This window comes from Paroedura picta, chromosome 4, assembly GCF_049243985.1.
Source record: "Paroedura picta isolate Pp20150507F chromosome 4, Ppicta_v3.0, whole genome shotgun sequence".
Classification (NCBI taxonomy): Eukaryota; Metazoa; Chordata; class Lepidosauria; order Squamata; family Gekkonidae; genus Paroedura; species Paroedura picta.
Genome location: NC_135372.1, coordinates 28142985 through 28170084, shown reverse-complemented (window position 1 = coordinate 28170084; position 27100 = coordinate 28142985). Strand labels below are relative to the sequence as shown.

Sequence of the window (27100 nt, the reverse complement as noted above, 5' to 3'; positions counted from 1 at the left end):
CCTATTGGACCTGCTATTGTCATTCGGCATCTGAAATAAGTCCACTCTCCAAGACGTATGGACATTCTTTCTGAATAAAATGTGAGTCCAGGGGCACTTTTAAAGTCAACAACCTTTTATTCCAAGTGTAAGCTTTCCTGTGCATACACACTTCTTGAATAAAACTTCAGGGTGTCTTCAAGGTGTCCCTCGACTCAAACTTTGTTATGCTGCTTCTGACTAATACGGCCACCCCTTTGGAATCTATCTCACATCCTGTCTGTACATTTTGTTAATCTTTAAGGTTTTATTGGGCTCTTGCTCCTTTCTGTGTATGCAGTGGTTTTGAGAAATAAAGGAAACAGGAGGACGAGACTAATGTAAACATGCAGAACATAGTTTTGGGCTCCACTCAGCCAAAGGCTGTGGAATGGCATTGCATTTCACGAATCTATTCCACTAGCTGTTGGGTTTCGTTCAGTGTTCTGCAGCTTTGAGCCTTTTGCATCAGGGAAAGCTGGCAGAATGCTCCACCACTAGGGGAACAGATCCGTGGATCCAGCCTGTTCATTTTTTGTTAATTGGCCTCCCAACTTATTCAAATGTCTTTCTCCCCCCCCCCCTTTGCTGTCCCTTCCCTTCCTCTTGCCACCCAAGGTCCCCCAGTGTTCATCAAGACTCCCGTAGACCAGATTGGGGTCTCAGGAGGGGTGGCTTCCTTCGTGTGCCAAGCAACCGGAGACCCAAAGCCCCGTGTGACCTGGAACAAGAAGGGGAAGAAAGTGAACTCACAGCGGTTTGAGGTAAGTGCTTACCACTTGATTTGAAACAGATAGTTCAGAAGCCACTGTTCTCGACCAGAGAGAGGGAGAGAGAGAGAGAGAGAGAGATACCGAGGGTTGTCTGTGGGGTTATATTACAGTGAATCATTGGAGAGCTTTAAAAACAGGGCCAACACATTGTTTATTGATAAGATGTCAGACTTGGTTGAGGAAGACCCAGGTTCAAATCCCCACTGTCCAGGAATCTCATCTTAACCTGCCTCACCGTGCTGTTCAGCGGCTGCCCCAAGCTCCTTGGACGGATAAAACATTTTATTTGTATTTATTCATTTGATGATTTATATTTCGCCCCACACTGGGACATCTCGGGGTAGTGTACATGGAACAAAAGAACTAGCGCATCTAGAGCACGTATAACAATATGAACAGAAAGGTGTAATAAATAAGAAAAGGCAAACGGCAATCAAAATTTGGGACTTGGTGCCCAGGTGAATAGATCAGGTCAGAGGGGGGAGACAGCTGTCTTAAAACTTAAAAGACTTAAAACATGTAGTTTAATGTTCTTACATTCACTAGTTTATCCTGCTTTCCCCCTTATGTCTAAGAACATAAGAATCTAAGAGCCCTGCTGGGTCAGACCAGGGAGGGTCCATCCAGTCCACCCTCCCCTCTCACACAGGGGCCAGCCAGTTCCCCTGGAGGTCCAGCCACAGGGCAGAGAGGCCAAGGCCTTCCCTGATAAGAATATAAGAAGAGCCCTGCTGGGTCAGACCAGGGAGGGTCCATCCAGTCCCACCTCCCCTCTCACACAGGGGCCAGCCAGTTCCCCTGGAGGTCCAGCCACAGGGCAGAGAGGCCAAGGCCTTCCCTGATAAGAATATAAGAAGAGCCCTGCTGGGTCAGACCAGGGAGGGTCCATCCAGTCCCACCTCCCCTCTCACACAGGGGCCAGCCAGTTCCCCTGGAGGTCCAGCCACAGGGCAGAGAGGCCGAGGCCTTCCCTGATAAGAATATAAGAAGAGCCCTGCTGGGTCAGACCAGGGAGGGTCCATCCAGTCCCACCTCCCCTCTCACACAGGGGCCAGCCAGTTCCCCTGGAGGTCCAGCCACAGGGCAGAGAGGCCGAGGCCTTCCCTGATAAGAATATAAGAAGAGCCCTGCTGGGTCAGACCAGGGAGGGTCCATCCAGTCCAGCCTCCTGTCTCACACAGGGGCCAGCCAGTTCCCCTGGAGGTCCAGCCACAGGGCAGAGAGGCCAAGGCCTTCCCTGATAAGAATTTAAGAAGAGTCCTGTTGAATCAGACCAGGGAGGGTCCATCCAGTCCAGCCTCCGGTCTCACACAGGGGCCAGCCAGTTCCCCTGGAGGTCCAGCCACAGGGCAGAGAGGCCAAGGCCTTCCCTGATAAGAATATAAGAAGAGCCCTGCTGGGTCAGACCAGGGAGGGTCCATCCAGTCCCACCTCCCCTCTCACACAGGGGCCAGCCAGTTCCCCTGGAGGTCCAGCCACAGGGCAGAGAGGCCGAGGCCTTCCCTGATAAGAATATAAGAAGAGCCCTGCTGGGTCAGACCAGGGAGGGTCCATCCAGTCCCACCTCCCCTCTCACACAGGGGCCAGCCAGTTCCCCTGGAGGTCCAGCCACAGGGCAGAGAGGCCGAGGCCTTCCCTGATAAGAATATAAGAAGAGCCCTGCTGGGTCAGACCAGGGAGGGTCCATCCAGTCCAGCCTCCTGTCTCACACAGGGGCCAGCCAGTTCCCCTGGAGGTCCAGCCACAGGGCAGAGAGGCCAAGGCCTTCCCTGATAAGAATTTAAGAAGAGTCCTGTTGAATCAGACCAGGGAGGGTCCATCCAGTCCAGCCTCCGGTCTCACACAGGGGCCAGCCAGTTCCCCTGGAGGTCCAGCCACAGGGCAGAGAGGCCAAGGCCTTCTCCTGATAAGAATATAAGAAGAGCCTTGCTGGGTCAGACCAGGGAGGGTCCATCCAGTCCAGCCTCCCCTCTCACACAGGGGCCAGCCAGTTCCCCTGGAGGTCCAGCCACAGGGCAGAGAGACAGAGGCTTTCATAAGAACATTAGAAAAGCCCTGCTGAATCACACCAGTGGTCATAGAATTATAGAGTTGGAAGGAACCTCCAGGGACAACTAGTCCAACCCCTGGCACAATGCAGGAACACACATCTACCTGCCCACCCACAGTGACCCCAATTTCATGCCCAAGTGATCCTTCCACGCACACACCAAAAATGTCCAGAATCCAGTGTGGCCTGGAGGAAATTCACCTGCCATCCCACAGTGGCAATCAGCAATTCCCTGGGTATGCAAGGAAGGGCCCCAAGAGACAAACACTGGCACATCAAGATGGGCGGCCTGTGAGTCTGCCTGAAGCAGGAGAAAAGGTCCAAAGTCCAACAGCACCTTCAGGTCCGACCACCTTTGTGGCCGGGGAAGAGCTTTCAGGAGTCCTTGCTCACTTCTTCAGGTTGATCAAGATGTGTGCACGTGTGTGCTTGTACAGTGTAGAATCATGAATCTGGTGCAGGATTGGTCTGCCCACTTCTTTTTCTCGATTGTTATCCACTTTAATCATAGATGGCTCTTTGCTGCTGTATCTTGTGCCTATCGTGGCCAGGTTATCCAAAATGAAGGTCTTGTTATTAAATGGTTTTGCTTGGGAATGGTTATATTTTATTGTGGGTTTTTTAATGTTGTAATCCACCGTGATAAACCAGAAAAGGAACAAAACCCAACCTTAACAGGTAGGAACTCAAAAGTTGAGCTGAACAATAAAAAATAATGTAAAACTTGTTAATTATTTATTATGGTGCACAATTAAAAATTGTGCACCATAATAAATAATTAACATAATAAATAATTAACACCATAAAAAATATATATATATGAGCCTCTTGTGGCGCAGAGTGGTAAGGCAGCCGTCTGGAAGCTTTGCCTATGAGGTTGGGAGTTCAATCCCAGCAGCCGGCTCAAGGTTGACTCAGCCTTCCATCCTTCTGAGGTCAGTAAAATGAGTACCCAGCTTGCTGGGGGGTAAACGGTAATGACTGGGGAAGGCACTGGCAAACCACCCCGTATTGAGTCTGCCATGAAAACGCTGGAGGGCGTCACCCCAAGGGTCAGACATGACTCGGTGCTTGCACAGGGGATACCTTTACCTTTACCTTTTTACAATTAAAAATAGAATAAAATCTTCTTGAAAACTATACTGAACTAACAGCACATAGAACCAAGGACCAAACGCGTTTCGATCCTTCCGGGTCTTCCTCAGTGGTCAAGATTATTATAATACACCCTATATATAAATATATCTATATAGAACTCTCTATAATGTTTAGCTGAATGGTTCAGTGGGATCTGTAATGTGTCAATTTTATCCTTTTTGGAGACCAATTCCTATGTTATTTCCCTAAAGTCACCACTCTTCGCTTTCATTAAGTTCTGTACTCAGAGTGTAATCTCATGTGCGTCAGAAAAAGCTTTATTGTTATAATCTTGACCACTGAGGAAGACCCGGAAGGGTCGAAACGCGTTTGGTCCTTGGTTCTATGTGCTGTTAGTTCGGTCTAGTTTTTAAGAAGTTTTTATTCTGTTTTTCATTGTGCACCATAATAAATAATTAACAAGTTTTACATTATTTTTATTGTTCGGCTCAACTTTTGTAATCCACCGCGAGCCAGCTTGCTGGGAGCGGCAGGTAATAAATCTTAATAATAATAATAATAATAATAACAACAACAACAACAACAACAATAATAATAAAGGTGAGCTTTGCATGAGCACAACCGATACATCAAAGAAGGTCTTCCTTGAAACAGCTGTGCTTATCCATCAATGGCCATCACCCTTGCCTCTATGAATGGAAGTGTAACGAAGTCTCCGTAGAGATGCTCCATGTGGCTCTCTGCAGGGGAAGGTTCACCCTGAAGTGTTTTGAAGGACGAGAGAAGTATCAGTTGTTTGGTTGGCATAAGGAAGCTTCCTGCGCTGGACTCCTTCTAATTCCCTCTTTTCGGCTGGGATTTGGTTGTATCGCTCCAGAGGAATCCCATTGGGGATATCCTGTTGTGATCTCTGATTTTGAATAAAGCTGAGCCATACGCCCTCCGCAAGAGGTCAGCTGCAGCTGGATGAATATAGCTGAGCAATTTGATAAAGAGTGCGTGTTACCAAGCAGCCTTCAGTGTGGGGTTGTTCCTCGGTGTGATTTCACTTCATTGCCTCTCTCTCTCTTTCCACCCCAGACAATCGAATTTGACGAAGGAGCTGGTGCCGTCCTGAGGATCCAGCCTCTCCGCACCCCCAGAGACGAGAACATTTATGAATGCATTGCCCAGAATTCTGTTGCTGAGATCACAGTCACAGCCAAACTCACTGTCCTGAGAGGTAAGCCCATCATATGAGCATGTCTGTTTCTCTCTCCTATCAGTTCTAAATGTGCTTGCAAAGAAGAAGAGGGGTTGGCTTTTGTATTCCGCTTTTTCACAACCTGAAGGACTCTCAAAGTTGTTTACAATCACCTACTCTTCCTCTCCCCACAATAGACAGCCTGCGTGAGTTAGGTGGGGCTGAGAGAGCTCTGAGAGAACTGTGACTGACCCAAGGTCATCCAGCTGGCTGCGTGTGGAGGAGGAGTAGAGGTGCAAATCCAGTTCTCCAAATTAGAGGCTGCAGGTCTTAGCCATTACACCATGCTGGCTCCCAAAGTGGCTTACAAATGCCTTTCCCTTCCTCTCCCCAGAACAGACAACCTGTGAGGTAGGTGGGGCTAAGAGAGCTCTGAGGGAACTGTGACGGCCCCAAGGTCACCAGCAGGCTGCATGTGGAGAAGGAATGGGGAATCAAACCTGGTTCCCCATTTAGAATCGTAGAATCATGGAGATGGAAGGGGCCTATCTAGTCCCACCCCCTGCTCAATGCAAGATCAGCCTCAAGCATCCAGGATAAATATTTGTCCAGCTGCTGTTTAAACACTGCCAGTGTGGGGGAGCTCACGACCTCCTTAGACAGCCGATTCTACTGCTAAACTATTCTGCCTGTGAAATTTCACCCCCTAATATCTAGCCAGTACTGTTCTCCATGTAGTTCAAAGCCATTACTGTGGGCCCTACCCTCTGCTGCCAACTGGAACCACTCCCTGCCCTCCTCTGTGACAACATTTCAAATACTTAAAAACAGCAATCTCATCTCCAGAAAGTTCTTTGAGCACTCTTGGGTGCACGCCATCTGGCCCAGGGGATCTGATCTCATCCAGTGCATCCAGGTGCCTCTCGACAACCCCTCTGTCCATGTCAACCTGCCACCTTGCCTACTACCTTCCCTAGAGGTGTCCCTATTCTCCTGGGAAAACACAGAGGCAAAACAGGTACTGAGCCATTCTGCTTTCTCTCTGCCCTCTGTCAGAGTCTCACCCAAAGAGGGCCTATTGCCTTGTTTCCCTTACGTTTGCTCCTCACATATCTGTAGAAGCTTTTCTTGTTTGAGTGGGCTTCCCTGGCCAGTCTCAGCTCACTCCCAGCTTGGGCCTCTCTGACGGCTGACCTACAGTGCCTAGTAACATTTTTAAGAGGTCTGTCCTTCCCTTCATTTCTTGAACGTTTCCTGTTTCTTCCTTAGATCCTCCTGAAGTTCTCTGTTCATCCACCTAGGCATCTTGGATCTCCTGCCATGTTTCTGTCTTACTGGAATAGTCATGCTTAGTTAGTTTATAGGCCACTGCTCTTAACCACTGCACCGAGGAGAGTAGACTTCTGACTTACGTGTGCCTCCGTTGTGTGGCTATCCTTCCTGAAATGGGCGTTCATCCCAGAGCCACTGCGGTTCAGTGGTTAGAGCTGGGCTCCGAGGTGGCCCAGAAATATCCTAACTACATAAACAGGATCTGGGAGACCCAGGTTCAAATCTCCACTCTGCCACGGAACCTTGCGGGTGACTGTGTGCTAGTCACATGTTCTCAGCCGAACCCACCTCGCAAGGTTGTTGTGAGAGTAAAAGTAGGAAGGCATTACCATCTAGGAGAGATAGGATGAAAAGGAATTGGACCGATAGCTTGAGGGGTACTGGGGGCAACCTACTTATTTATACAGACATACTTTGGAATTCTATGGGCTCTCGGTGGTTTACTGGCAGTGGGATCACTGGGATTGCAGGGATCCATGAACCCTGAGATTAATCTCTTCAAGAATGTGCCCTGGGAATGGCTGACCTAGAAGGGTGTGTGTGCGTGGGGGGGAGTGTGTGTCTTTGACAGGGATTATATTCGGAACCTCTGCAGAGCTTCTCCACCGACTTTGAGTATTTGGGTAACTGGCAGAAATTCTCTGTTTTCTTACCCACAAGGTGATCCCTGGGTGGGTCACACCTGCTGTCCTCTGTCTGCCAAACCTTTTAAGCCCCCCCCCCATGCTTTTTCCTCAGCTCTGGGGGGGGGGGTTGCACAATGCCACCTTTTGTCGCTTGGAGCAGAGGGGTGTGTCCTCCTTCTGGAGGGCTGCCCTTGGGAGCTGAGGGGCTGGTCTCAGGCAAGGCTGGCTTGTCTCAGGGCACCCTCCGGGGCAGAGCCCTCAGGGGGACAGGTTTGCAAAGCTCAATAGATTTCCGTTTGGGTCCGGTGGCACCTTTAAGACCAACCAAGTGTTATTCATGGCGTAAGCTTGTTCCCCCACAGAATTGAACCCAGACAAATGGTGGCTGTACATGTTAAGCTTGTTGTGCCAAGCACCTGCTTCAGGCTAATAATATGCCAATATGTAGGGACTGGCAACTCCCCCTTCCCCCGTACCTGCAGAAGTGGGCTTGTATGCAAAAGTGTCTTCTAAGGAAGGCCGACTGTGAAAGAATTGAGGCTTTTGAACTCTGGTGCTGGAGAAGACTCTTGCGAGTCCCTTGGACTGCAAGGCGAACAAACCGGTCAGTCCTAGAGGAGATCAGCCCTGACTGCTCCTTAGAAGGCCAGATCTTGAAGATGAAACTCAAATACTTTGGCCACCTCATGAGAAGGAAGGACTCCCTGGAGAAGAGCCTAATGCTGGGAGCGATCGAGGGCAAAAGAAGAAGGGGACGACAGAGAATGAGGTGACTGGATGGAGTCACTGAAGCAGTCGGTGCAAACTTAAATGGACTCCGGGGAATGGTAGAGGACAGGAAGGCCTGGAGGATCATTGTCCATGGGGTCACGATGGGTCGGACATGACTTCGCAACTAACAGCAACAACACTATGGTCACCAGCCTCCAAGTGGGTGCAAACAGACCACACCCCATCAGTGGATCTAGCAGCCGGAGAGCGGAGAAGCTGACAGCTAGAGATACAAGCTGTGCTGAGCCATTTTCCTTTCATCCATGACAACATTCCTAACAAAATAAACCCTTTGTAGAGGGACACAAGTCCTTTGTAGCCGACACAGGGGATGTGTAGGGAGGCCCCACTAGATGCTGTGTTCCCCACGCCACATATTTTGAACTAAATCTGGACTCACAGCGTATTGGATTGCTCCCAGCAACTTTGGAACTCCTATAAATGGACCAAGGATTGCCGCTGGTGAAAGTATTGAAAATGTGCTTTTGAATAACCAGCACGCATCCGGGCAATTTTCCAACCCTACGAGGACATCTACAAAGAACCTATTTTGCTAGGATTATTTTCGGGAATAAAAGAAAAATGGCTCAGCACAGCTTGTGCCTCTGGCTGACAGTTTCTCCGCTCTTCGGCTGCTGCCTCCCGGGGGAGCTGTGGATCTCCCAGAACGGCAGCTGGTGTCCAGACTACTGAGAAAAGACCCCCTGGAGAAAACAGCTGCTGTGTGGGGGGTGTCTTGATGGCCTTGTGCCCCCCCCCCCCTGAGCCCCGCCCCCCCTTCCAAAATTCTGCCTTCAGCAGGCTCCATCCACAAATTTACAGGGATTTCTCAGCCTGGACATGGCTACCCAGTTGGATCATCAAAATTCTGATTTATTTATTTTTAAGGTACCATATGTGACAACTGGATCTCAGGCTAGAAAAAGGCCTTCCTAAATAATAAGAATGCCGGGTATTTAGATAATCGAAAGAGATGCTTTAGTCTTGATTTCTCTGTTCTGTTTTTTTCCTTCTTCGGCCCATTTTCTATCTGTATGCGGGCACGCACACAAAAACCTCTCTCCTTTCCCAAACAAAGGTATCCTTTTGAACTTTCTTGGCTTTCGGCTTTCAGCAGTAAAAACCTGGCTTTGCTTTCCCGGCGCTGGACTCATTTGTAACTGCTGGGGAGAGTTAAAAGCACAGAGAACGAATCTATTAACCTCTGCTTTTCGCAAGGGGTGCAGGAGCGCTGCCTTCTTGCTCCTCGGCGCAAGCTCACCTTTCCTCTGCTCTCCTGCCTCCTCCTTTGATGCATACCTCACTTTTCCTTCCCTTTTCTTTTGCCTTTCACTCCCTCTTCGGACCCCCTCCCTGAGCCCCACTGCCTGCTTGCCTTCTCTCTGGAGGGGGCCCCAACGGAGCAAAGATTTGCAGCAAACAGGGGAGGGGGGGGGTTGATTAATGATACCAAAAGGGACTTTTTCAAACTAAAAAAGGAAGTTTGTCTTTGGGTTGAGCTTAGGGATGTGTGCCTCGGCTCGGCCACCTGGGCGATCCCCGAAGCCCAAGGTGGCCCGGAGGAAGCCAGGATCACGGCGCAGAAAGAAGGGGCGTGGTGAGTGCCCCTGCGCTCCGCGCCATGGTGCTGGCCTCCTACTCGCCGCCTTGGGCTTTGGGGATCGCCGAGGCACACATCCCTTCCATGGGTGAGAGGAAGAATTGTTCTTTTTTAAAAAAAAGGGTTTTAGGCCTTCTGGGATGTAAAACTTTCCTAGAAATTGTGAGGACCATGCCAGGTGAAATTTTGGACTCCAGAGGACTTGTTGAAAGAAATTTCCTGTCATCAGGAGCTAGGAGGATTCAGTACCCTGAACAGCATGCAAAAATAAGAGAATTTTTTGCAGTTAATTTGCCAAAGTTCCATTAAAACCAGGTGGGTTGAGGAAAACGGATCCAGAGACTCTCTTCCGATTGAGATCCCGACCCCTTGGAGTCAGTGATGCAGGGATTAGGGTGTTGGTCTGGGATCTGGGAGACCCAGGTTCAAATCCCTGTTCTTCTGTGTCAGTTAGGCCAGTCACTCACTCTTAGACTAACCTGCTTCACAGGGTTGTTGTGAGGAGAGGCAGGCTGCTTTGGGACCCCATTGGGGAAAAGGCAGAGTACAAAGGAAGTGAAGAAACAAACTGGAGGAGGAGGCTCTTCAGGAGTCTGTATTCTTGACTTTTGGAAGTGACAGACTACCTTCTCCTTGGGGTTCTGGTTAAACCACAGCAGACTGTAATCTGCAGAGCCAGGTTTGCTTCCCGTTCTTCCAGATGGGTGACCTTGGGCCAGTCACCGTTCTCCCAGGGCTCTCTCAGCCCCACCTACCTCTCAGTGTGTCCGTTTTGGGGAGAGGAAAGGGAAGGGGACTGTAAGCCGCTTTGAGACACCTTTGGATAGAAAAAAGCAGCATATAAGAACAAACTCTTCTTCTTCTCTCTCAGCTTCACCTCCCTCACAGGGTGTCTCTTGTGAGGAGAGGAAGGGAAAACAGCTTGTAAACCACTTTGGGACTCCTTTGGTCAGTAAAAGTGGGGTACAAAAATCAGCTCTTCTTCTGTTCTCTTAACAAGATTCATCCATCCATCCATCCATCCATCCATCCATCCATCCATCCATCCATCCATCCATCCATCCATCCATCCATCCATCCATTCATTCATTCATTCATTTGTATTTCTATAATGCCCTTCCCCGAAGGCTCAGGGCGGTTTACAGGGAACAGGAAACAGATACAGATAAGAGCTCCAAATATGGTGAGAGATTTGTAGACCAAGTTGTATGAGGAAAGGTTGAAGGAGCTTGGTCTCAATAGTTCCTCATATGTCTTGGTCTCCAAACTCCTCACCGTCTTCGTAGCCCTCCTCAGGTCATGCTCCGGTTTCTCTACATCTTGCTTCAGTTTTTGTGACCAAAACTGAACACAGGACTCCAAGTAAGGTCTTGCCAGAGGGGAGTAAAGCGGTACCATTGTACTGTTAGTACTGATGATGATGCTGGACTCTGGAACTTTCCTCTTGGGAAACTTGGAAGGCTGAGATCCCCGCAGATCCACCCTCTGCAAAATCCTGGCAGTGAACAAGGAGGTTAGCAAGCTATCCAGTGGGCGTGTGGAGCTTTTCTCTCTGGCGGAATCAAGTGTCGGCGAGACCTCCGGGACCGGCGTCCTCTGCCGATCTCATCTCCAATCTGATCACGCCTCCAGCCGCGGTTGTTTTAATTAAACTCCGAGGAATTCTGCACAATGTGGCACAAGATTAACATTTTTGTTTAATTAGAAACACTTGGTAATAATAGTTGTTGCAGGCCTTACCCCCACACACACCCACAAACGCCTCCCCCGCTCTCCCTCATGTATAATATACACCCCGCCTGTCAAGAGGGGCTGTTCTATCTCCTGGCAGATTAATTAGTTCATGAAATTAACGAGCGCCCGTCGGAGGGCCGAGGCAGGGCGGCCTCAGCCAGGAACAGGCAAAGCCCCGACTCCAGCGGATGATGTCACCGCCAGCCAATTGGGGGTCAGCCCTCGTCTCCTCCTCGGTGGGGGATGCGGCGGCCTGCCTTTGGAGTACACAACGCGGACCACAGTGCGCGGCACAGAGGCCGTAGCTCAGCAGAGGAACAGCTGCTTCTCACGCAGAAAGTCCCCGGTTCAATTCCCGGCAGCTGCCGTGAGCAGATCTCTGGGGGGCAGGCATCTATGGGTCAGACCAGATGTGGAGCTTGGAGGGTCAGCCGTGGAGTTCAGCAGCTCTCCATGTGTTCTGACTCGCGTCTTCCCAGTGCACACGATCGCCCTGCGGAGTCCACGCTTGTATTAATCATGAGGCGGTACCTGTGGGGGGCTCACAGGGGGCTCTCCCTGCTCCCTTTAGTCTCACGAGGACATTGTCAAGTGGGCAGCAGAGGGGATGTGGGACTGGCGTGAGGTCACATACTGAGTCTGTCCTCTGTTCAGGGGAGGCTGGATTGGATGGACCCTCTCTTTGTTCTGACCCAGCCTTATATTCATATCAGGGGAAGGCCTCGGCCTCTCTGCCCTGTGGCTGGACCTCCAGGGGAACTGGCTGGCCCCTGTGTGAGACGGGAGGCTGGACTGGATGGACCCTCCCTGGTCTGACCCAGCAGGGCTCTTCTTATATTCTTATCAGGGAAGGCCTTGGCCTCTCTGCCCTGTGGCTGGACCTCCAGGGGAACTGGCTGGCCCCTGTGTGAGAAGGGAGGCTGGACTGGATGGACCCTCCCTGGTCTGACCCAGCAGGGCTCTTCTTATATTCTTATCAGGGAAGGCCTTGGCCTCTCTGCCCTGTGGCTGGACCTCCAGGGGAACTGGCTGGCCCCTGTGTGAGATGGGAGGCTGGACTGGATGGACCCTCCCTGGTCTGACCCAGCAGGGCTCTTCTTATATTCTTATCAGGGAAGGCCTTGGCCTCTCTGCCCTGTGGCTGGACCTCCAGGGGAACTGGCTGGCCCCTGTGTGTGAGGGGAGCTGGACTGGATGGACCCTCCCTGGTCTGATCCAGCAGGGCTCGTCTGTGGTTCTTATGAATCTGGGTCGTGGGAGGGATATGTCGGACAAACAGGTAAGGGAGAAATGAGAGGATGTGGGGAGGCTGTGAAAGGTAGTAGATAGAAGCAAATGTGCAGAACTGTGATGGGGCAAGAACTGGTCTCAACAAGAAGAGGGATGATGGGGGGGGGGGTTCACACGGTTCTAGGTGAGGGCAATGGGCACAATGGATGTCATCTTCAGAGCAAGTTTGCAAATCAGGACAAGGGCAAGTTCATCTCCTGACCCCTTTTCCTCGGTTGTGTGGCCAACAGAAGACCAGCTGCCACCCGGCTTTCCAAACATCGACATGGGACCCCAGCTGAAGGTGGTGGAACGGACGAGGACAGCAACCATGCTGTGTGCAGCTAGCGGGAACCCAGACCCTGAGATCACGTGGTTTAAGGACTTCCTGCCCGTCCACCCCAGCGCGAGCAATGGGAGGATAAAGCAGCTGAGATCAGGTAAGGTGGCGTCCCTCGGAGGGGCGGGCAGAAGGTTTGCGATCTAGGGAGAGGCTGGCGCCTGGAGATGATGAAGGGCACCCGTCTTGCACGTCTGGCGGAAACCCCGCTAGACTCGCACTTTGCGCCCGCTGGATTCATGTGCACGAAGCCGTTTCAGCAGGCATCCGTGGACAGAAACGTTACCTTTATAGAGCAATCGTCAGTGTGTGCTACTCTGGGCAGACCAAGGGCACCACACCCATTTCTTGAGCTCACTTGCTGCTGCCAGGTCTCTTTTGTGCGGCTTTCCGGCAAATCTGAATATGTGACCATTGTAGCAGAGGCAGAAAAATCACAGCAAGCACTTTGCCCGCGGGGTCAGCCCTCTCCGCTCCCTTTTCTGTTAGTAGCACAGCAAACGTCCGCGCTGTCAAATTGTATTGCTGGCCTTTGCCCTGCAGTGTTTAAAAAAACATGTTGAAGTGCCTTCCTTTTCTGTATTATTTTGATTACCCCCCCCCCCAAAAAAACGCTGTAAAACAGCTCCAGGGAGTGGGGACTGTATGAGTTTTTGGTTGGAGTCCAGGAGCTAGCCAGTGAGTCCTGCCCACGCCGGGACTGCGGAGCATCCTGCCGGTTCCGAGCTGTCTGTACTGGGTCCGTTACCTGGTTCCCGAAAACTCTTTTCTTCCTTCCTTTGCCTCCATTAAAGCTGACCTTTCCTATCAAAGCCCATTCAGTGACTATGGCTTGCCTGAAGACAACCTGGGGAATTGCATCCTGGGCCTAATCTACACACAATAGATAATGCACTTTCAATGCACTTTAGAAGTAGATTTTCCTGTTCTGCACAGGAAAATCCAGCTGCCAAAGCACATGGAAAGTGCATTATCCTGTACGTGCAGACTAGGCCCTGGCAAGGGTGCTCGAAGTTCTTCAGCCTATCCCCAGCCGGCCAGAAACCTATTGTCCCGGAAGCGATGGTAAGGGGCCAGAGTTCTATGGTCATTGCTGTGGCCTCAGTTGCCCCTCGTGGCAGGCGCGTTGTGCTGGCACTTTGGGGAGGCCGGCAGTTTGTGAACTGGACTTCCCAGGCACCACTTGTGGAGTAAACTTGCTCTCCTGTGTGCCCAGCTCTTGCTGCAGCTAGATTTGGGCATGTCCTTCAAAAGCTCTAGCTGTTGGGTGCTCAAAAGCTTTCACGGCTGGAATCATCTGGCTGTTTGGGCCACGCAGGCTGTGTGGCCGTGGTCTAGTCTTTCACCGGTAACTGCGGGTGAAGATGCGTCCATCTTCAGACGGAGGACAGGGCAACACGGCAATTGCTCCATGCCAAAGGGTGGAGTTTCCATCTTGCCGCGTCCCCCCTCTGCCGATGCCAGCCACAGTTACTTGCAAAACACCAGGGGCTAAAACTAGCAGACCACTTTGGCCACACAGCCCGGGAAACCGGCAGCAGAGTGTTGGACACTCTCCTTGCCTAGAGTGGTAGCAGAGGTGGGACTCTTCTCCGTCCACATGTACCAGGTGCTCAGCAACATCACGCCCATTCTCCTGAGACACACGGCTTCTGTGTTGTCTGTAAAAGGGCAACGTCCACCTTTGCAGCTTTAGCATGTGCAAACAGAGTGCTGGGATTTCCAGGGTTCCGGTGGGCATGATCCGAAGCTGTGCGCGCACACGCCACAGTAAACCAGTCACTCCTTTTCAGGCAACACAGCAGCTACATGCTCTGGAAAGATCTGTGAGTGGTGGACACGTTCCTGGTGGGCATAAGATCTGTGAAGGGCCCCTGGGACACTGTGGTCTGGTCAAGCCTGTGGGATCAATGTTCTTCTCATTTCTGTTTCTGCAACAGCAATTCTGTGTCCCGTTCGGAAGACCAGGAAAGGAGTAGGTGGCATTTTAGGCCTGGGTGTTAATAAATGAGGAGCCAACAAACACCCAAGCAGGGAGTCCAGCGGGTATTACTGGTTGAACAGAACCAAGCATGAGCCCAGTGGCACCTTTAAGACCAACAGAGTGCAATTCTGGGCATAAGCATGCACACTTCTTCAGACGCATTTCTGCCCGAGGGGGTGTATCTGAGGAAGGGTGCCTGCACACGAAAGCTGATACCCAGAATGAAACTTTGTTGGTCTTCAAGGCGCCCCTGGACTCCGACCAACACGACCACCCACCTGATTATACTTCCTGGACAGTCATTCCTTCCAGCCCGCCCCCTGCCAGGGATTTCTTGGGATTGGTTTCACATGGGGGGAGGGGGGGGGCGTGTGTGCTCTCTATGGGTATCCTCAGCACCTCCCTCCCTTGAGTCCTGCCCTGATTGTGTGAGTCCCGCAAGCCTTCCAAAGCCAGTTGAATGGCCTCTCTCGTAGGGAGGGAGGGGGAGCACGTGCCAGCGATGGGGGTCTTCCCAGCCACCAGGCTGTGCTGGAGAGGCTCGGAAGGCAGGGTGCAGCCCTGGGTCCACCAGGCACAGCTCTCAGCGCAGGTGTTCTTCGCCCCACGATGCATCCATCTGCCTCGTTGTCTGGTTTTGACGTATTCTCTCAGTCTGGTGTGGTCTCACTCCACTGTCTTTTGCTTTTCGGTCGCTGTTTGCGCTTCCTCTCCCTGTCGTTGTTTTCCGTTCCTTGTCATTGTCCCTCTCTCTTGTCTGCCTCTGTGTCAGCTGTGTGTCTGTGTCATGCTTCTATCTCTCATTCGGACCCCCTGAAGCGACTGTGATTTTTATCTGGCTTAAAGAAACGTAGACCCGTGGAACAGCACGAGTCGGTTTTGTCCTGTGAAGTCTGCGTAAACTTGCCTGCGAGGAAACCAAATGGTTCTAAAGGGGAGGAAAGGGTCTCGTTTCTCTGTTTTTAGCATCTGTCTGTCCTGGAAGGCGTTTTCATAGAAATATCCCCTCCGGTGTGCGAAGAAGCCTCGACAGAATCGAAATCTTGTTAGCAGAAATCCCCTTCCGTGAAAGCCGCCTCTTCGGAGATAGGCCTTGCGTTGGAAACAATGCCTTCTGGTTGCCGAGGGGGAAGAAAACCCAGTCATTTACAATTAGACAGCTAATAAATGTTGGAAGTCTCTTTTTGTTTCTCACAACTGGGGAGGAAATGAGATCTATCTTTGAGTCGTTGCTCCCACTGTAAGCTGTCAGTTTGTCATGAACGTTCCTGACAGCGCACGGTTCTGCCCGAACATCTACTCCGTATCCGAGAAACCAAGATGGGCACATGGGGATCTTTTCCGCAGCAGTGATGCCTTCTGCCAGCAAAGCCATATTTTGTGAACATATCTTATGTAATTATGCAGGTCTCTCCCCTTTTCTGCATAATTTATTCTGGATTTTGTTTCCTGAAGGCCTGGAGCTCTGCCCCAAATCGCTGTTCCCCTGCTGAGATTCTCATACGCTTTCAAGTGTACCTTTGCTATCCTAAGGACTAGAGCCTTGCTTTTTGTTTTAAAAGGAGAGCTGAGATCTTCAGGAAGACCACGCGTGTCACTGCTGAATTCTGACCCCCTTGCAGCCCTGGGCTGTCACAGGGGAAGGCTGGATTGTTGGCACCGTTGCACAAGGGTTCTGCTGTGTATTCAGTCCTTAATGCACACTGACCCACTCGTGGGAACTGCCCAGCTGGTGGAAATGACCCTTCATGGTTAAGCCCAGGTGAAAGGACAGTAGGCTTTCTGGGGGAACTGTCCTGGTGGTCTTTCTGCAGGAAAGCCCCCTATAGAAACAACTCTAGGGACAGCACACACCCCCACCATTGACAACTTTGGCTTTTTGGGAATGTGTCAATGTCCTAAGTGGCCACCAACTTGCTGTCCGTGGCAGGAAAATCTGGGAGCAACCTTTGCTGCTGGTCAGAGGCAATAATCCAGTTCTCACTTCCTGCTTCTTCCCTCTTCCTTGGTAGTTTGCGGGGGTGGATTTGACCAAGGCCAGTGGCTTGGATAAAGCCATTTTTCAAGCAGGGCAGACCCACTTTCTGGTTTGTGGGTGGTGTTTTAATCCTGGCCTGGAGCCCCACTAAAGCCAGTTGTGTGAAGCCCACTTTCATGGGAACAAATTGAACTTTAGAGTAAATGGGATTGCCCTGAAGTGGTGAATTATTTGGAGTGTGAGATGGCAGAAGCTGAGAGGGGCTCGTCCTCTTTTCATGGGAGGCCTCCAAGCCTCCTACAGTTCGAAAAGGATGATTCATGGAGGCGAGGCCTATCGGCAGCTACGGCCTTCCTGCCCTGTTGTTGGCCCTCCTAAGGAACTGTTTGGCCCCTGTGTGAGACGAGATGCTGGACTGGATGGACCATTTGTCGGACGCAGCAGGGCTCTCTTCTTATGCCAGTAAAACCCTATGCGGTGATGCCCCACTCTAATTTCCATGGGATTAGACTTGCCTAATTCTGTGTAGGATTGCCCTATGAGCGTTTATTTTGGGGTGGAGCTTCTTTGCATGTTAATGTGCACACGGAAGAGACCTTTGGAAAGTGCAGCATTTCCCCCTTGGTATGGCAGTGCCACCTGCCCCACTTCTCTTTTGGGGGGCTGTTTTGGAAGAACAAAGCTGAGCTTCCACTTTGCGTCTGACTGACAGATGACAACCTATGCAGCTTTGGTCTGGAGAACAGCCCTTTGGGAGCTGGCGAGCAAGCACCTTCCCTTCCCCAAAGTGTTCAGATCCTGGAGGGCAAAGAAAACAGGAAAGGGAAGCATAGGCTTAAACTCCTGCTGGTTTTGTGTGTGTGTGTGCGTGTGTGTAATGCTGCTCCAATAACTGAGCAAACACCCATAAAGGTGTCCAGAGGAGTCACGGTTAGTTGTTCCATGAACAGAATTAAGAGAGAGAGAGAGAGAGAGAGAGAGAGAGCGAGCACGTGCAAAGTTTGAACTTCAGAAGGAAAGTATCTCTCTCTGGGCCACACAGACTCTAAAAATGTGCTGCTGGCACACAGGCTGGAATACGAACCCACAAAAATATTGCACAGGCAGATTTTATTTATTTATTTGTATCGTAACCTGGCAATTCCCGAACTTCTGACCACATCACCTTCCAATCAACCACCTCCTGGGAATGGTTAATTCTACTGACTCTGAGTCAGATGTGATTGTGCCCTTGGTTCATTCATAATGCAGAGATGCAGGAGCATTTCCTACCTTCAAAGGAGCTGCCTGTTGCATCTCTGTATGAATCAGTGCTCTGGGCTCATTTCCATTTGACCTCTACTAAGGACAGAGAATTCTGTCTTATCTTTGCACTTTGGGTATGATCATGCCGTTCAGTCACTGCAGATTATGAAACACGGCAGAGTGAACTTTTCTTTGGAAGGAGGCGGCCCGTTGCATCTCTGCACAAATCTCTGCTCTCAGAACAGCAACTCATGCAGAAGCAGAGGCTGGCCTGTGAGTGGGTGACTCCTCCTTTTACACTTTCCCAAGCAGATTATTTTGTTATGTTACCTTTCGTCTTGACCAGGGGTGGGAATTACTTTGGCTGTCTGAAGGAGGGAGACGACTTCCGCATGGACATCCAGGTCTTGTTTTAAACATAATGTCTTTGTCTGTGGACTGTGTTTGATTTCACTTTTCTTAAAGTAACTGGCTTATAACATCCCTTTTCTATTTATTTTTCCCTGTTTTTTTAACACCCAGATACCTTTGGTAAGTGTGGATTCCACTTAAATACATCAATTCCTTCCAACATAAAAATTAACTCCCCGCCTGCTGGTGCCCCTGTGCCCCCCCCCACCCTCCCCACTAATTCCCCCTTAACAGCGTTTCCGGCAGGCATGGCGCTCCTTCCTTCTACTAACCTGGTAGGGGTATTCCGCCTGTTCTAATGGATTTAACCACAGGGTATTGCAGGTTAACAAATAAAGAACTGCAGCCAGAATTCCACAACAGCCACTCTCGACCCTGGCAAAGGAGTTTTAAAAATAAATTGCAAAGCGTCCTAACATTGGATTGACTGTAGCATTTAAAAAAAAAACGGTTTTAAAAACGTTTTGCAGGAATTCATCCTGCAATTCCACAATTGCAAAGCAAAACAACCTTGATACCCTCATTTTGGAGCGCGAACGCAGTCGGATCTTGGAATTTCACATCTAAGAGGTGCTTGCTAGGAACCTGGCTGGAGTCAGATTCCAGGACCGCAGGTGAGGCAGTGTAGTCTCCCAGATGGATGAGGGTGGAGGGAGTCTCCAAGGCCACAGCTGAGAGCTGTGGTTGCTGCCCCAGCTGTCTTCCAGGGGGCACTAGGGAGGGAAGGAGATAGGCAGGAGCCATTTTTGGTGCCCTGGAAGAGGGTGGGGAAGGCAGTCATAGGCTGCTTTGAGACTCCTTTGGGTATGAAAAGCAATGTATACAGACCGACTCTCTTTCTGGGAGTTCCAGAGCATACAATATCACCAACTGCTGACCCAGCCTCAGGCTTTCTGCTGTCTACCAGCATCTCCAAACTTTTGGGATGGCTTTCCCACCTAAAATCCTCCTTATTTAATTGGACGTACCAGGAACTGAGCCCACCTGCCTCCAAAAATGTGAGTTGCACTGCAGGCTGTCTTTTCTGTAGAGAGGTCTGATTCATGCATACCAAGCAAGTGTTTCAACGCCTGCAATGTTGCTCCTTGGGAAAACGTTGAGTTTCCCAAAAACCTGTGCTTGAGAGAGAGAGATTGGGGGGACAGCAGGTCACACTCTACAAGATACCAGTAGATCCCATACTGGTAAGTCTCCGAATGGCCAATCTGCATTGCCCCGGAAATGCCCAGCGTCCATGACGTCTGAACTTCTTGGTGGGTGGGGCCGAGCGCTTATAACAAAAAGCTACCCATGCATAGTGGGGCTGGGATGGGCAGGTGCCACTCACTGGCTAGAGCAGGGGTAGTCAAACTGCGGCCCTCCAGATGTCCATGGACTACAATTCCCATGAGCCCCTGCCAGCGAATGCACCAATGGCACCAAGTCTTTCTCAGGCCTTGTGGCTTCCTAAGTTTGATCCAAGTTTCTCTGTGCCCCTCGTCCCATCCCCCTGCTTCTCACAAAACAAGTTCCTGAGCTCTTCTTAGATGTGAAATTCCAACAGTGGAAAGAAAAAAAAATCTACCATCTGTGTCTTCCTCCTGTGCTTTCCCCTTCTTTTCTAGTTTGGGAAGTGGCAGTTCTTTCCTCCAACTTCTTTCCTCCCCGCCATCCTCCCTACGCAAAAGGAACCAGGTGTCCTGCGATCCAGTTATAGGCCCATTTAGATCTGTCGTTGGGGAAGGAGTAGAAATAAATAGGCACTACAAAGATGAACATTTTATTTTATTCTAACAGGAACTCTCGTGGACTAGAGCCCGTTTAGGCAGGTGCATGAGATGGTTCCGGAAACAGGTGTCCCCTGTGTATGGGCACATACGAAAATAAGTGTAGCTCTCAAAGTTTGCCAGTCTGTAAGGTGTTGCAAGACGGTTCTTTGGTTTTGCTAATCAGGCTGAATGTGCCTATCCCTCTGGAAGTATTCTGTGGGGCATGAATCTTGACTTAGGCTAGGAGTCCCCAGTGTGGTACCCACAGGTACCTGTTAACACCTTTCCTGGCACCTGCCAAGTGGTTTTAGAAAATCAGTGGAGCTTTGGCCTAGAGAGGCTTTTTACTGGCAGCTGGAGAGTTGATTGGCAGTGCAGATTTTGTAACAACGTTGCTTCAGCAGCAGCTGCCGCCACAACACAAGCATCTTCTCTGTGGAGCTCAAGGGCAGCCATGGCAGCCATTTTGTGACTGGCTCCTTCTCCTATGGCAGCCATTTTGAGACGGTGCCTACTGCACTGTGTTAGATTTCCAAAGGCTCCCACGGGCACAGAAAGGTGGGGAGGCCCTGACTTGAATTAAACATCTTATGCCTTGTGCCAGCCGAATGCCAGAATGGCTCAAAATAATTTGGCTTTGACAACCTGATGCCTTGGTAGCCAGGAGTAACCTCTAGATGTCATCTCAAGTGTGCTTAGGTAACGATTGTCAGTTCTAAGTGTTTTGAAAGTACGTGGTGCATTTCTGTTGTTGTTGTTGTTGTTGTTGTTGTTGTTGTTGTTGTTGTTGTAGTCAGCCATTCAGTTGTGTCCGACTCTTGGAGACCCCACAGCACAGCTGTCACCACAATTCCCTCACCCGTGCAATGCTCTGGCCAGTGTCCACCTCGATCGTGCCCAACCACCACGCCGTCTGTCGGCCTGGTTTCCTTTTTCCACTGACCAGTCCTAGCATAATTGCTTTCCCCATTCAGTTGGATCCCATGATATAGTCAAAGTAAGTGAGCCAGAGTTTGTGATTTTGCCTACCGGTGATAGATCCGGCTTTATGCACTGTAGTATTTCCTTGATTGTGACTTTTGCAGTCCACGAAACCCACAAAAACCCTCTCCGACACCAGAGTGCAAATGAATCGGTTCTTATCTTGTCCGATTTTTTTCATTGTCCAGCTTTCACAGCCATAAGTGGCTACTGGAAATAGGACAGAACTAACCTATTATTACAGGATCTCATACAGCTGGACTGGATGGGAACCTCTGAATTCAGTATCCAAAGTTAGTTCTAGCAACCCTGCTCCTCCATATCTAGCCCCTGCCGGTCCAATTGCTCATAACTATGTGAGGATATTGCAAGTGGGAAACTCTGTCTGAGCAGGATCCTTCTCATCCTCTCTGCAGCATCTAGTTCCCTGCTGCTTAAGTCGGGGGGTCCCCATAAAAAACCTCCTTAAACTCCGCTAGGCAGCTGGACAGAATGTAGAACAACAGAGCTGAGAGATCCATGACTGTTCCTACTCACACACCCCTTTCCCCCCGTCATCCTTTCCCAAAGTGTTTCACTCTATGCCACAGATGGTAGATTTCCCCCCACTCTACTTTTCGAGACCTTAGGATGTGTCGAGGCTGAATAAATCTCTAACCCTCTTGCTCCTTACCCTCCTCTTCCCTTGCTCCTTACGTCCCTCATTTCGAAAACTGTCCGGATGCTCTTTGCAGAAACCAGTCCAGGTTTATTTTAATCCTCTCTTTTTTTCTTTCTGAGTCGCCTCCCCAATAAGCTAACTAGCTCTGCTTCTATTAACATCTTAATTAGCTAGCAGCCTTAACTAGATGCTAACACCTGTCTTTAGATGACTTTGTTAACCTTTTTCTTTAACTAGAACCTGAGCCTAACTAGATCCTTAACCAGCTTTAATCACATGACATTTGCCTCTTCTCACCCAACTTAACGATAACTAATAATTAATAATAATCGGTTTTACCCCTTGTCTTGAAAACAATGCATTGAACACCGAACAGGGCAGGGAAAAGGTATGGGCAGGAGAAGCATGCCCCCAAAATATTGATGGATGGTGCAGAGAAGTGTACCTTGAATGTAGCTCTTCGTGAGTGTCCTTTGGTGAGCCATGCAGGTGGGGTACATGAAGTAAAAATTGGGAAACACCTAGAAATTCTGCAAAGGACTTGAGAAGCTCACATTGCCTTGAAAAACATGCTGCCTCTTGCCTTGTTTTAGGACTGGGGTAAAACCATACAGATTTCTCTAACATACAGTTCTTGGATAAGACATGCAGCCGTTCTTGAACGCCAGTGGGGAAAAGGATCTCACCTCCGTTTACCAAGGAAGACCGCTTCCGGCTGAACTCAGGGCCGCTGCAAGGTTGAGATGTTCCCTTCACTTAGGGTGGAGCAGACAGAGTAGGGCCTGAACTCAGCTATGGCTTGGTACCACATCTGGATCCAATGGTGGGGGGGTGGGGGGGCAACTTCCTTCTCCTCCCAGGCTTTTCCACTGAGAACATCTGCCTTCCCCAGCTTTCCCCTGGGAAGACCGAGGCCAGGGCTCCCTAACATGATGCCTGGCATCCATTTGCACCTCTCCTGGTGCCACAAAGTGTTTCTGGAAAGTGGGTGGAGCCTGGAGGGGGTTTTGCACAGCAGGGTTTCCAACTGGCCATTCAGGAATTGCAGCCCAAGGATCTCACGGTATGACTGAAGATTCACTGTGTACAGGCAGGAAAATATGTTCAAACGCTCCAGCCTTCTCAACAGACCCCCTGCCTGCCTGAAATGTTCAAGAGTCTCTATTAGGGTTATGCATGACCACATTCCTAGACATTTTGTGGGTGGCTCCACTTCCGGTGGCCGCCATTTTGTGATCTCATCCATCAAGCTGGGTCAGAATTTCAGAGGTTTAGGCTCAAGAAAGTTGGGGGCCTCTACTCTACATATAGGCTTATCCTGGAAAACGTGTTTCTCAAATCCTTCCCAAAATAAGGGGGAGGGGGCGTATAAAAATGTTAAGGAAGAAAAAGATTAAGCCCCATGTTACCCCCAGGCACTTTTCTGCTCCAAATCTGCCCACCCTTTTGGTGATATTATTACATAGCTACGTGTTAGGTACTAATGTGGTATCCCAAAACAGCTGACCCTTCACAAGTTTCCTAGGTAGCCCACTAATGAGGGACGTGGACCTGATTTTTCTTGGAGTGCCGGTAGAGGTGGAGGAGGCCCTGTGGGTCTTATATCCAGCCCCCCCCCCAAAAAAATACCCAACAACTCCTTGAGTCAGTCTTTTAGCCACCAAATCCATAATGTAGATTCCCCACACTGTCCTGTGGATCTACAAGGACGACAGTCAGAAGTGTAAGGGATTCAGCACCATGGGTATGTTTACCAATGGCAGCCACTGTGGTTAGACCAGTCTCCTAACTGATTGGAATGAATGTTAGCATTGCCCACTCTTAAAGCCAATTGGGAGCCCCACTTCAACCAACTGGGAGTCCCTTCTCTCATTCCCGGAGACTGGAAGAGTCAGAATTTGAGGGTTCGCAGCCAAAGAGGGTCTTCCTTTTCTTGGGGTTCCTTTTTCTCACTGGCACTTCCTGACTCTCCCTCTTTTCCCCCACCTCCTTTTCACTTACCTTTTTCTTTTCTTTTTGGTTTTCTTGCAGAAGGTACTCCAATCCGAGGTAAGAGAACACTTCGCAAACTCTCACACACTTTCGGACACTCGCCCCCCCCCCCACCCTGGTTCCCCCCCACCAGAATGTCTCACGCACACCTCTCGATTATAACCAGTTCTCGTTTGTGTCATGGTGTGAGTCTTTAATCTGGACTTGTGTGGCTCTTTTTCCCTGTTGTGGCTTCACGTCCTGTTTCATGTTCCTCTTTTGGTATTTATTTTCTCCCTGAACTGTCTTTCTTTTCCATATGTGTGTAATTATTCCTTTTCTCCGGCATCAGCTGCAGCATCTCTTGGGAAAGAGGCTGTTCTCTTTCTCACTGCCGGAGGTGGACGGGGTGGCTTTTAAAACCTAAAGCTCACAGACATTTCAGAGGACTGAAATATAGATTTGGTTTCAGGTGTTTGCTTTTTTGTTGTTTTTTTTAAAGAACTCTTCAAAAGCAGTGATGGTTAGATTGGATCCAAACCCATGGCCTGGAATAAGGAAATTGATGTATTCGGCTTTGTGTTTCCTCATACAGAAGGGGAAAGACCAGTATGGGGAGGGAAGACTTTTGCCCCCCTCTCATTGTCCCCAGGCTGTCAAGGAACATGAAAGCCCAAAGGGATTGGCTGAGGTTCTTCTCCCTTCTCCTGGTTGGCGTTGAGAGCTAATAAAGTGGAGCGGCTAAGCAGAGGAGCCCTTAGGGTTGGGGTTTTCCTCTGCCTTAGAGCAAAGTCTGAGTCCAGTGCCATCTTTCAATCCAACAAAGTTTTATTCTGGGTGTCAGCATTCATGGGCATGCAGAAGGGTCTGTATCTGAGACAGTGGGCATGCTTGCAAAAGCTTTCCCCCTGAGTAAAGCTTTGTTGGTCTCTAAGGAGCCACTATGGCCTCAAACTGCCGCTTTGACCCACCTGGATCTATCCTCTGCTTTAGACTAATAGTTCTCAGTCCCTCCTGCCCAGCCTCCTACTGTTTTGGGGAAATACTACAGCTTTAACCTGCATATTTTATACTTCTGTTGCATATATTGTATTGTAGAAATACATACTAAGTTTTGTTTCTGGAATGCCAGGAAGTTGCTTAAATGTTTCCCCATCTTGAATTTTGAAAACAAATCACTAGCGTTTGGCTCTTATCAGGCTGGCCTGATCTCATCAACTCTTGGTAGCTAAGCAGGGTCAGCTGGTCAGTTATTGGGTGGGAGACCACTGGGAAGTCCAGGGTTGTTCTGTAGAGGCAAGCCGTGGCCAACAACCTCTCTTTTTCTCTTGCCAACAAAAATAGACAGGGTTGCTATAAGTCAGCTGCAACTTGATGGCACACCAACACATTAAAAATTGTTTGCTTGTTTTAAATTCTGGCACATTTTTAACCAATCAAGAGCTATTTCCCCAGTTAATGGGCTAAACTTTGCCCCTCTGTGCCCTCACTGGCAGGATGGCTGTTAGGAGGACCTGGCCTTGGGAGTTTTGGGTGTCCAAATAGATGGAGATGGAGGGGGAAGTATGACGGGTTGGCCATGTAGGGTTGATAAACCAGATGGAAAGGATCACAGAGTCCAGGGTAAACAGGTCTTCTAAACTAAATTTGAGTCCAAAGGCACATGAAAGCTCACACCTTGAATAAAACTTTGTTGGTCTTAAAGATTCCTTTGGACTCAAATTTTGTTCTGCTGCTTCAGCGCAACATGGCTGCCCACCTGAACAGGTCTTCAAAAGGCAGACACTGGGCAGCAAGAAGCAGGTTGGAGTCCACATGCTTTTATTGTCACTAGGGAGAGGATCCTTCTTGTTCATTTGCTCTTGTTCAACTGTCTTTTCATCTCTGGGGCTGGTGAGCCTCTTGGCACCCCACTGGCAGAAGGACAGTTCTCTGGAAGCCAGTGGTTTGCTAAAATGTTGGCCCATATCCTTATCATGCAATGTGCACGCACATCTTCAACATGTCTTCAACTACATTTGGGCAGAGAGCTTTCCTTTTGCCATTGGCTGAGCTTCTGTGATGTCACATACAACATCTAGATTTATCCATCAAGCAAACCCCCCATTTTAATTCACTGTGGCTAGGAAGATTATCCGAATGTGGTCCTAATGATGGTTACTTAGGGTAGATCTGAAACCATGGTTTGAAATCAGTGACTGGGGGAGTTAGTGTTAACTGTGGCTTCACATGACATGTGAACGTGGAAATTCTGACGTTCTCCCATCGCAAAGAATTCTGGGATTTCTGCAGGTTGAAGAATTGCGGAGATGAAACCAGCTGTAGTCAAGTTAAGCCAGGCTTTGAATGGTTGCCTGGGTTAGCCAATTCCTGGTTGAAGAAATGAGCTGAAATCATAGAATCATAGAGTTGGAAGGGACCTCCAGGGTCATCTAGTCCTACCGTCTGCAGAGTGCAGGAAATTCACAACTCCCTGCCCACCCACAGTGACCTCAGTTCCATGCCCAGATGATGCCCCCTCCCCCCCCAAAAAAAACACTCCAGAATCCTTGTTCAGTCTGGCCTGGAAGAAATTCACCTCCTGACTCCAAAATAGCAATTGGCATTTCCATGGGCATGCAAGAAAGGGCCACGAGAGCCAAGCGTGGGCTAAATAGATCATGCATTCAATATGCTGCCTGAACCGAGTCTGTTAGCCTGTGGGGAAGGGCCAGCTGCAGAATGTGGATAATATGGAACTACTGTGAGAGAAACCAGAAAGCTACTTCTGTCCGGGAGGAAATGTGGAACAGGGGATGTGGATGAAGGATGAAGGGAGACTCTCTCACGTAGACGCAAGTCTATAAATAAGGAGGGAGCAGGGGGATGGGAAGAAGTCCTTGGATTGGCCACAGGGATTGGGAGGGGGCAGTTATGGCGGAAAGAAAGGGAGGACCCTGGTTGCTTTGGAGGAAGATTGCATTCCCTTCCGCATTCAGGTGCTTCCTGTTCGTCCGGATGCCAACTGGAAAAGGCAAGTTGAGTCGTTTTCACTGGGAGAGATTTGATTTCTGTAGCGACCTTGTGAGACCTACTGTTGGGAACGGGTCAGAATAACCCTTGCCCACCCAACTCAGATCTGTTCACGCTTTGTTCCCTGCCCTGAATTTCCCCCCCATTAATATGTCTGCTGGCGTCTCCTTCCCCCTCTTCTGTGTTTCTCCTCCCAATCCAGGTGGCCTCCAGATTGAAAGCAGCGAAGAGACCGACCAGGGGAAATACGAATGCGTGGCCAGCAACAGCGCCGGGGTGCGGTATTCTTCCCCCGCAAACCTATACGTGAGAGGT

The 27100-nt window shown here is 49.8% G+C and overlaps 1 protein-coding gene across 1 annotated transcript in view; it reads left to right on the top strand.

The window, feature by feature from the left end:
• Window positions 1-27100, top strand: part of PTPRS (protein tyrosine phosphatase receptor type S) — a 257496-nt gene that overhangs the window by 93815 nt on the left and 136581 nt on the right. The window contains exons 3-6 of the mRNA XM_077332102.1: window positions 637-782; window positions 5020-5161; window positions 12706-12894; window positions 26988-27098. Of these exons, the coding sequence (XP_077188217.1) occupies window positions 637-782; window positions 5020-5161; window positions 12706-12894; window positions 26988-27098 (588 nt within the window). The remainder of the gene's footprint in view (window positions 1-636; window positions 783-5019; window positions 5162-12705; window positions 12895-26987; window positions 27099-27100) is intronic.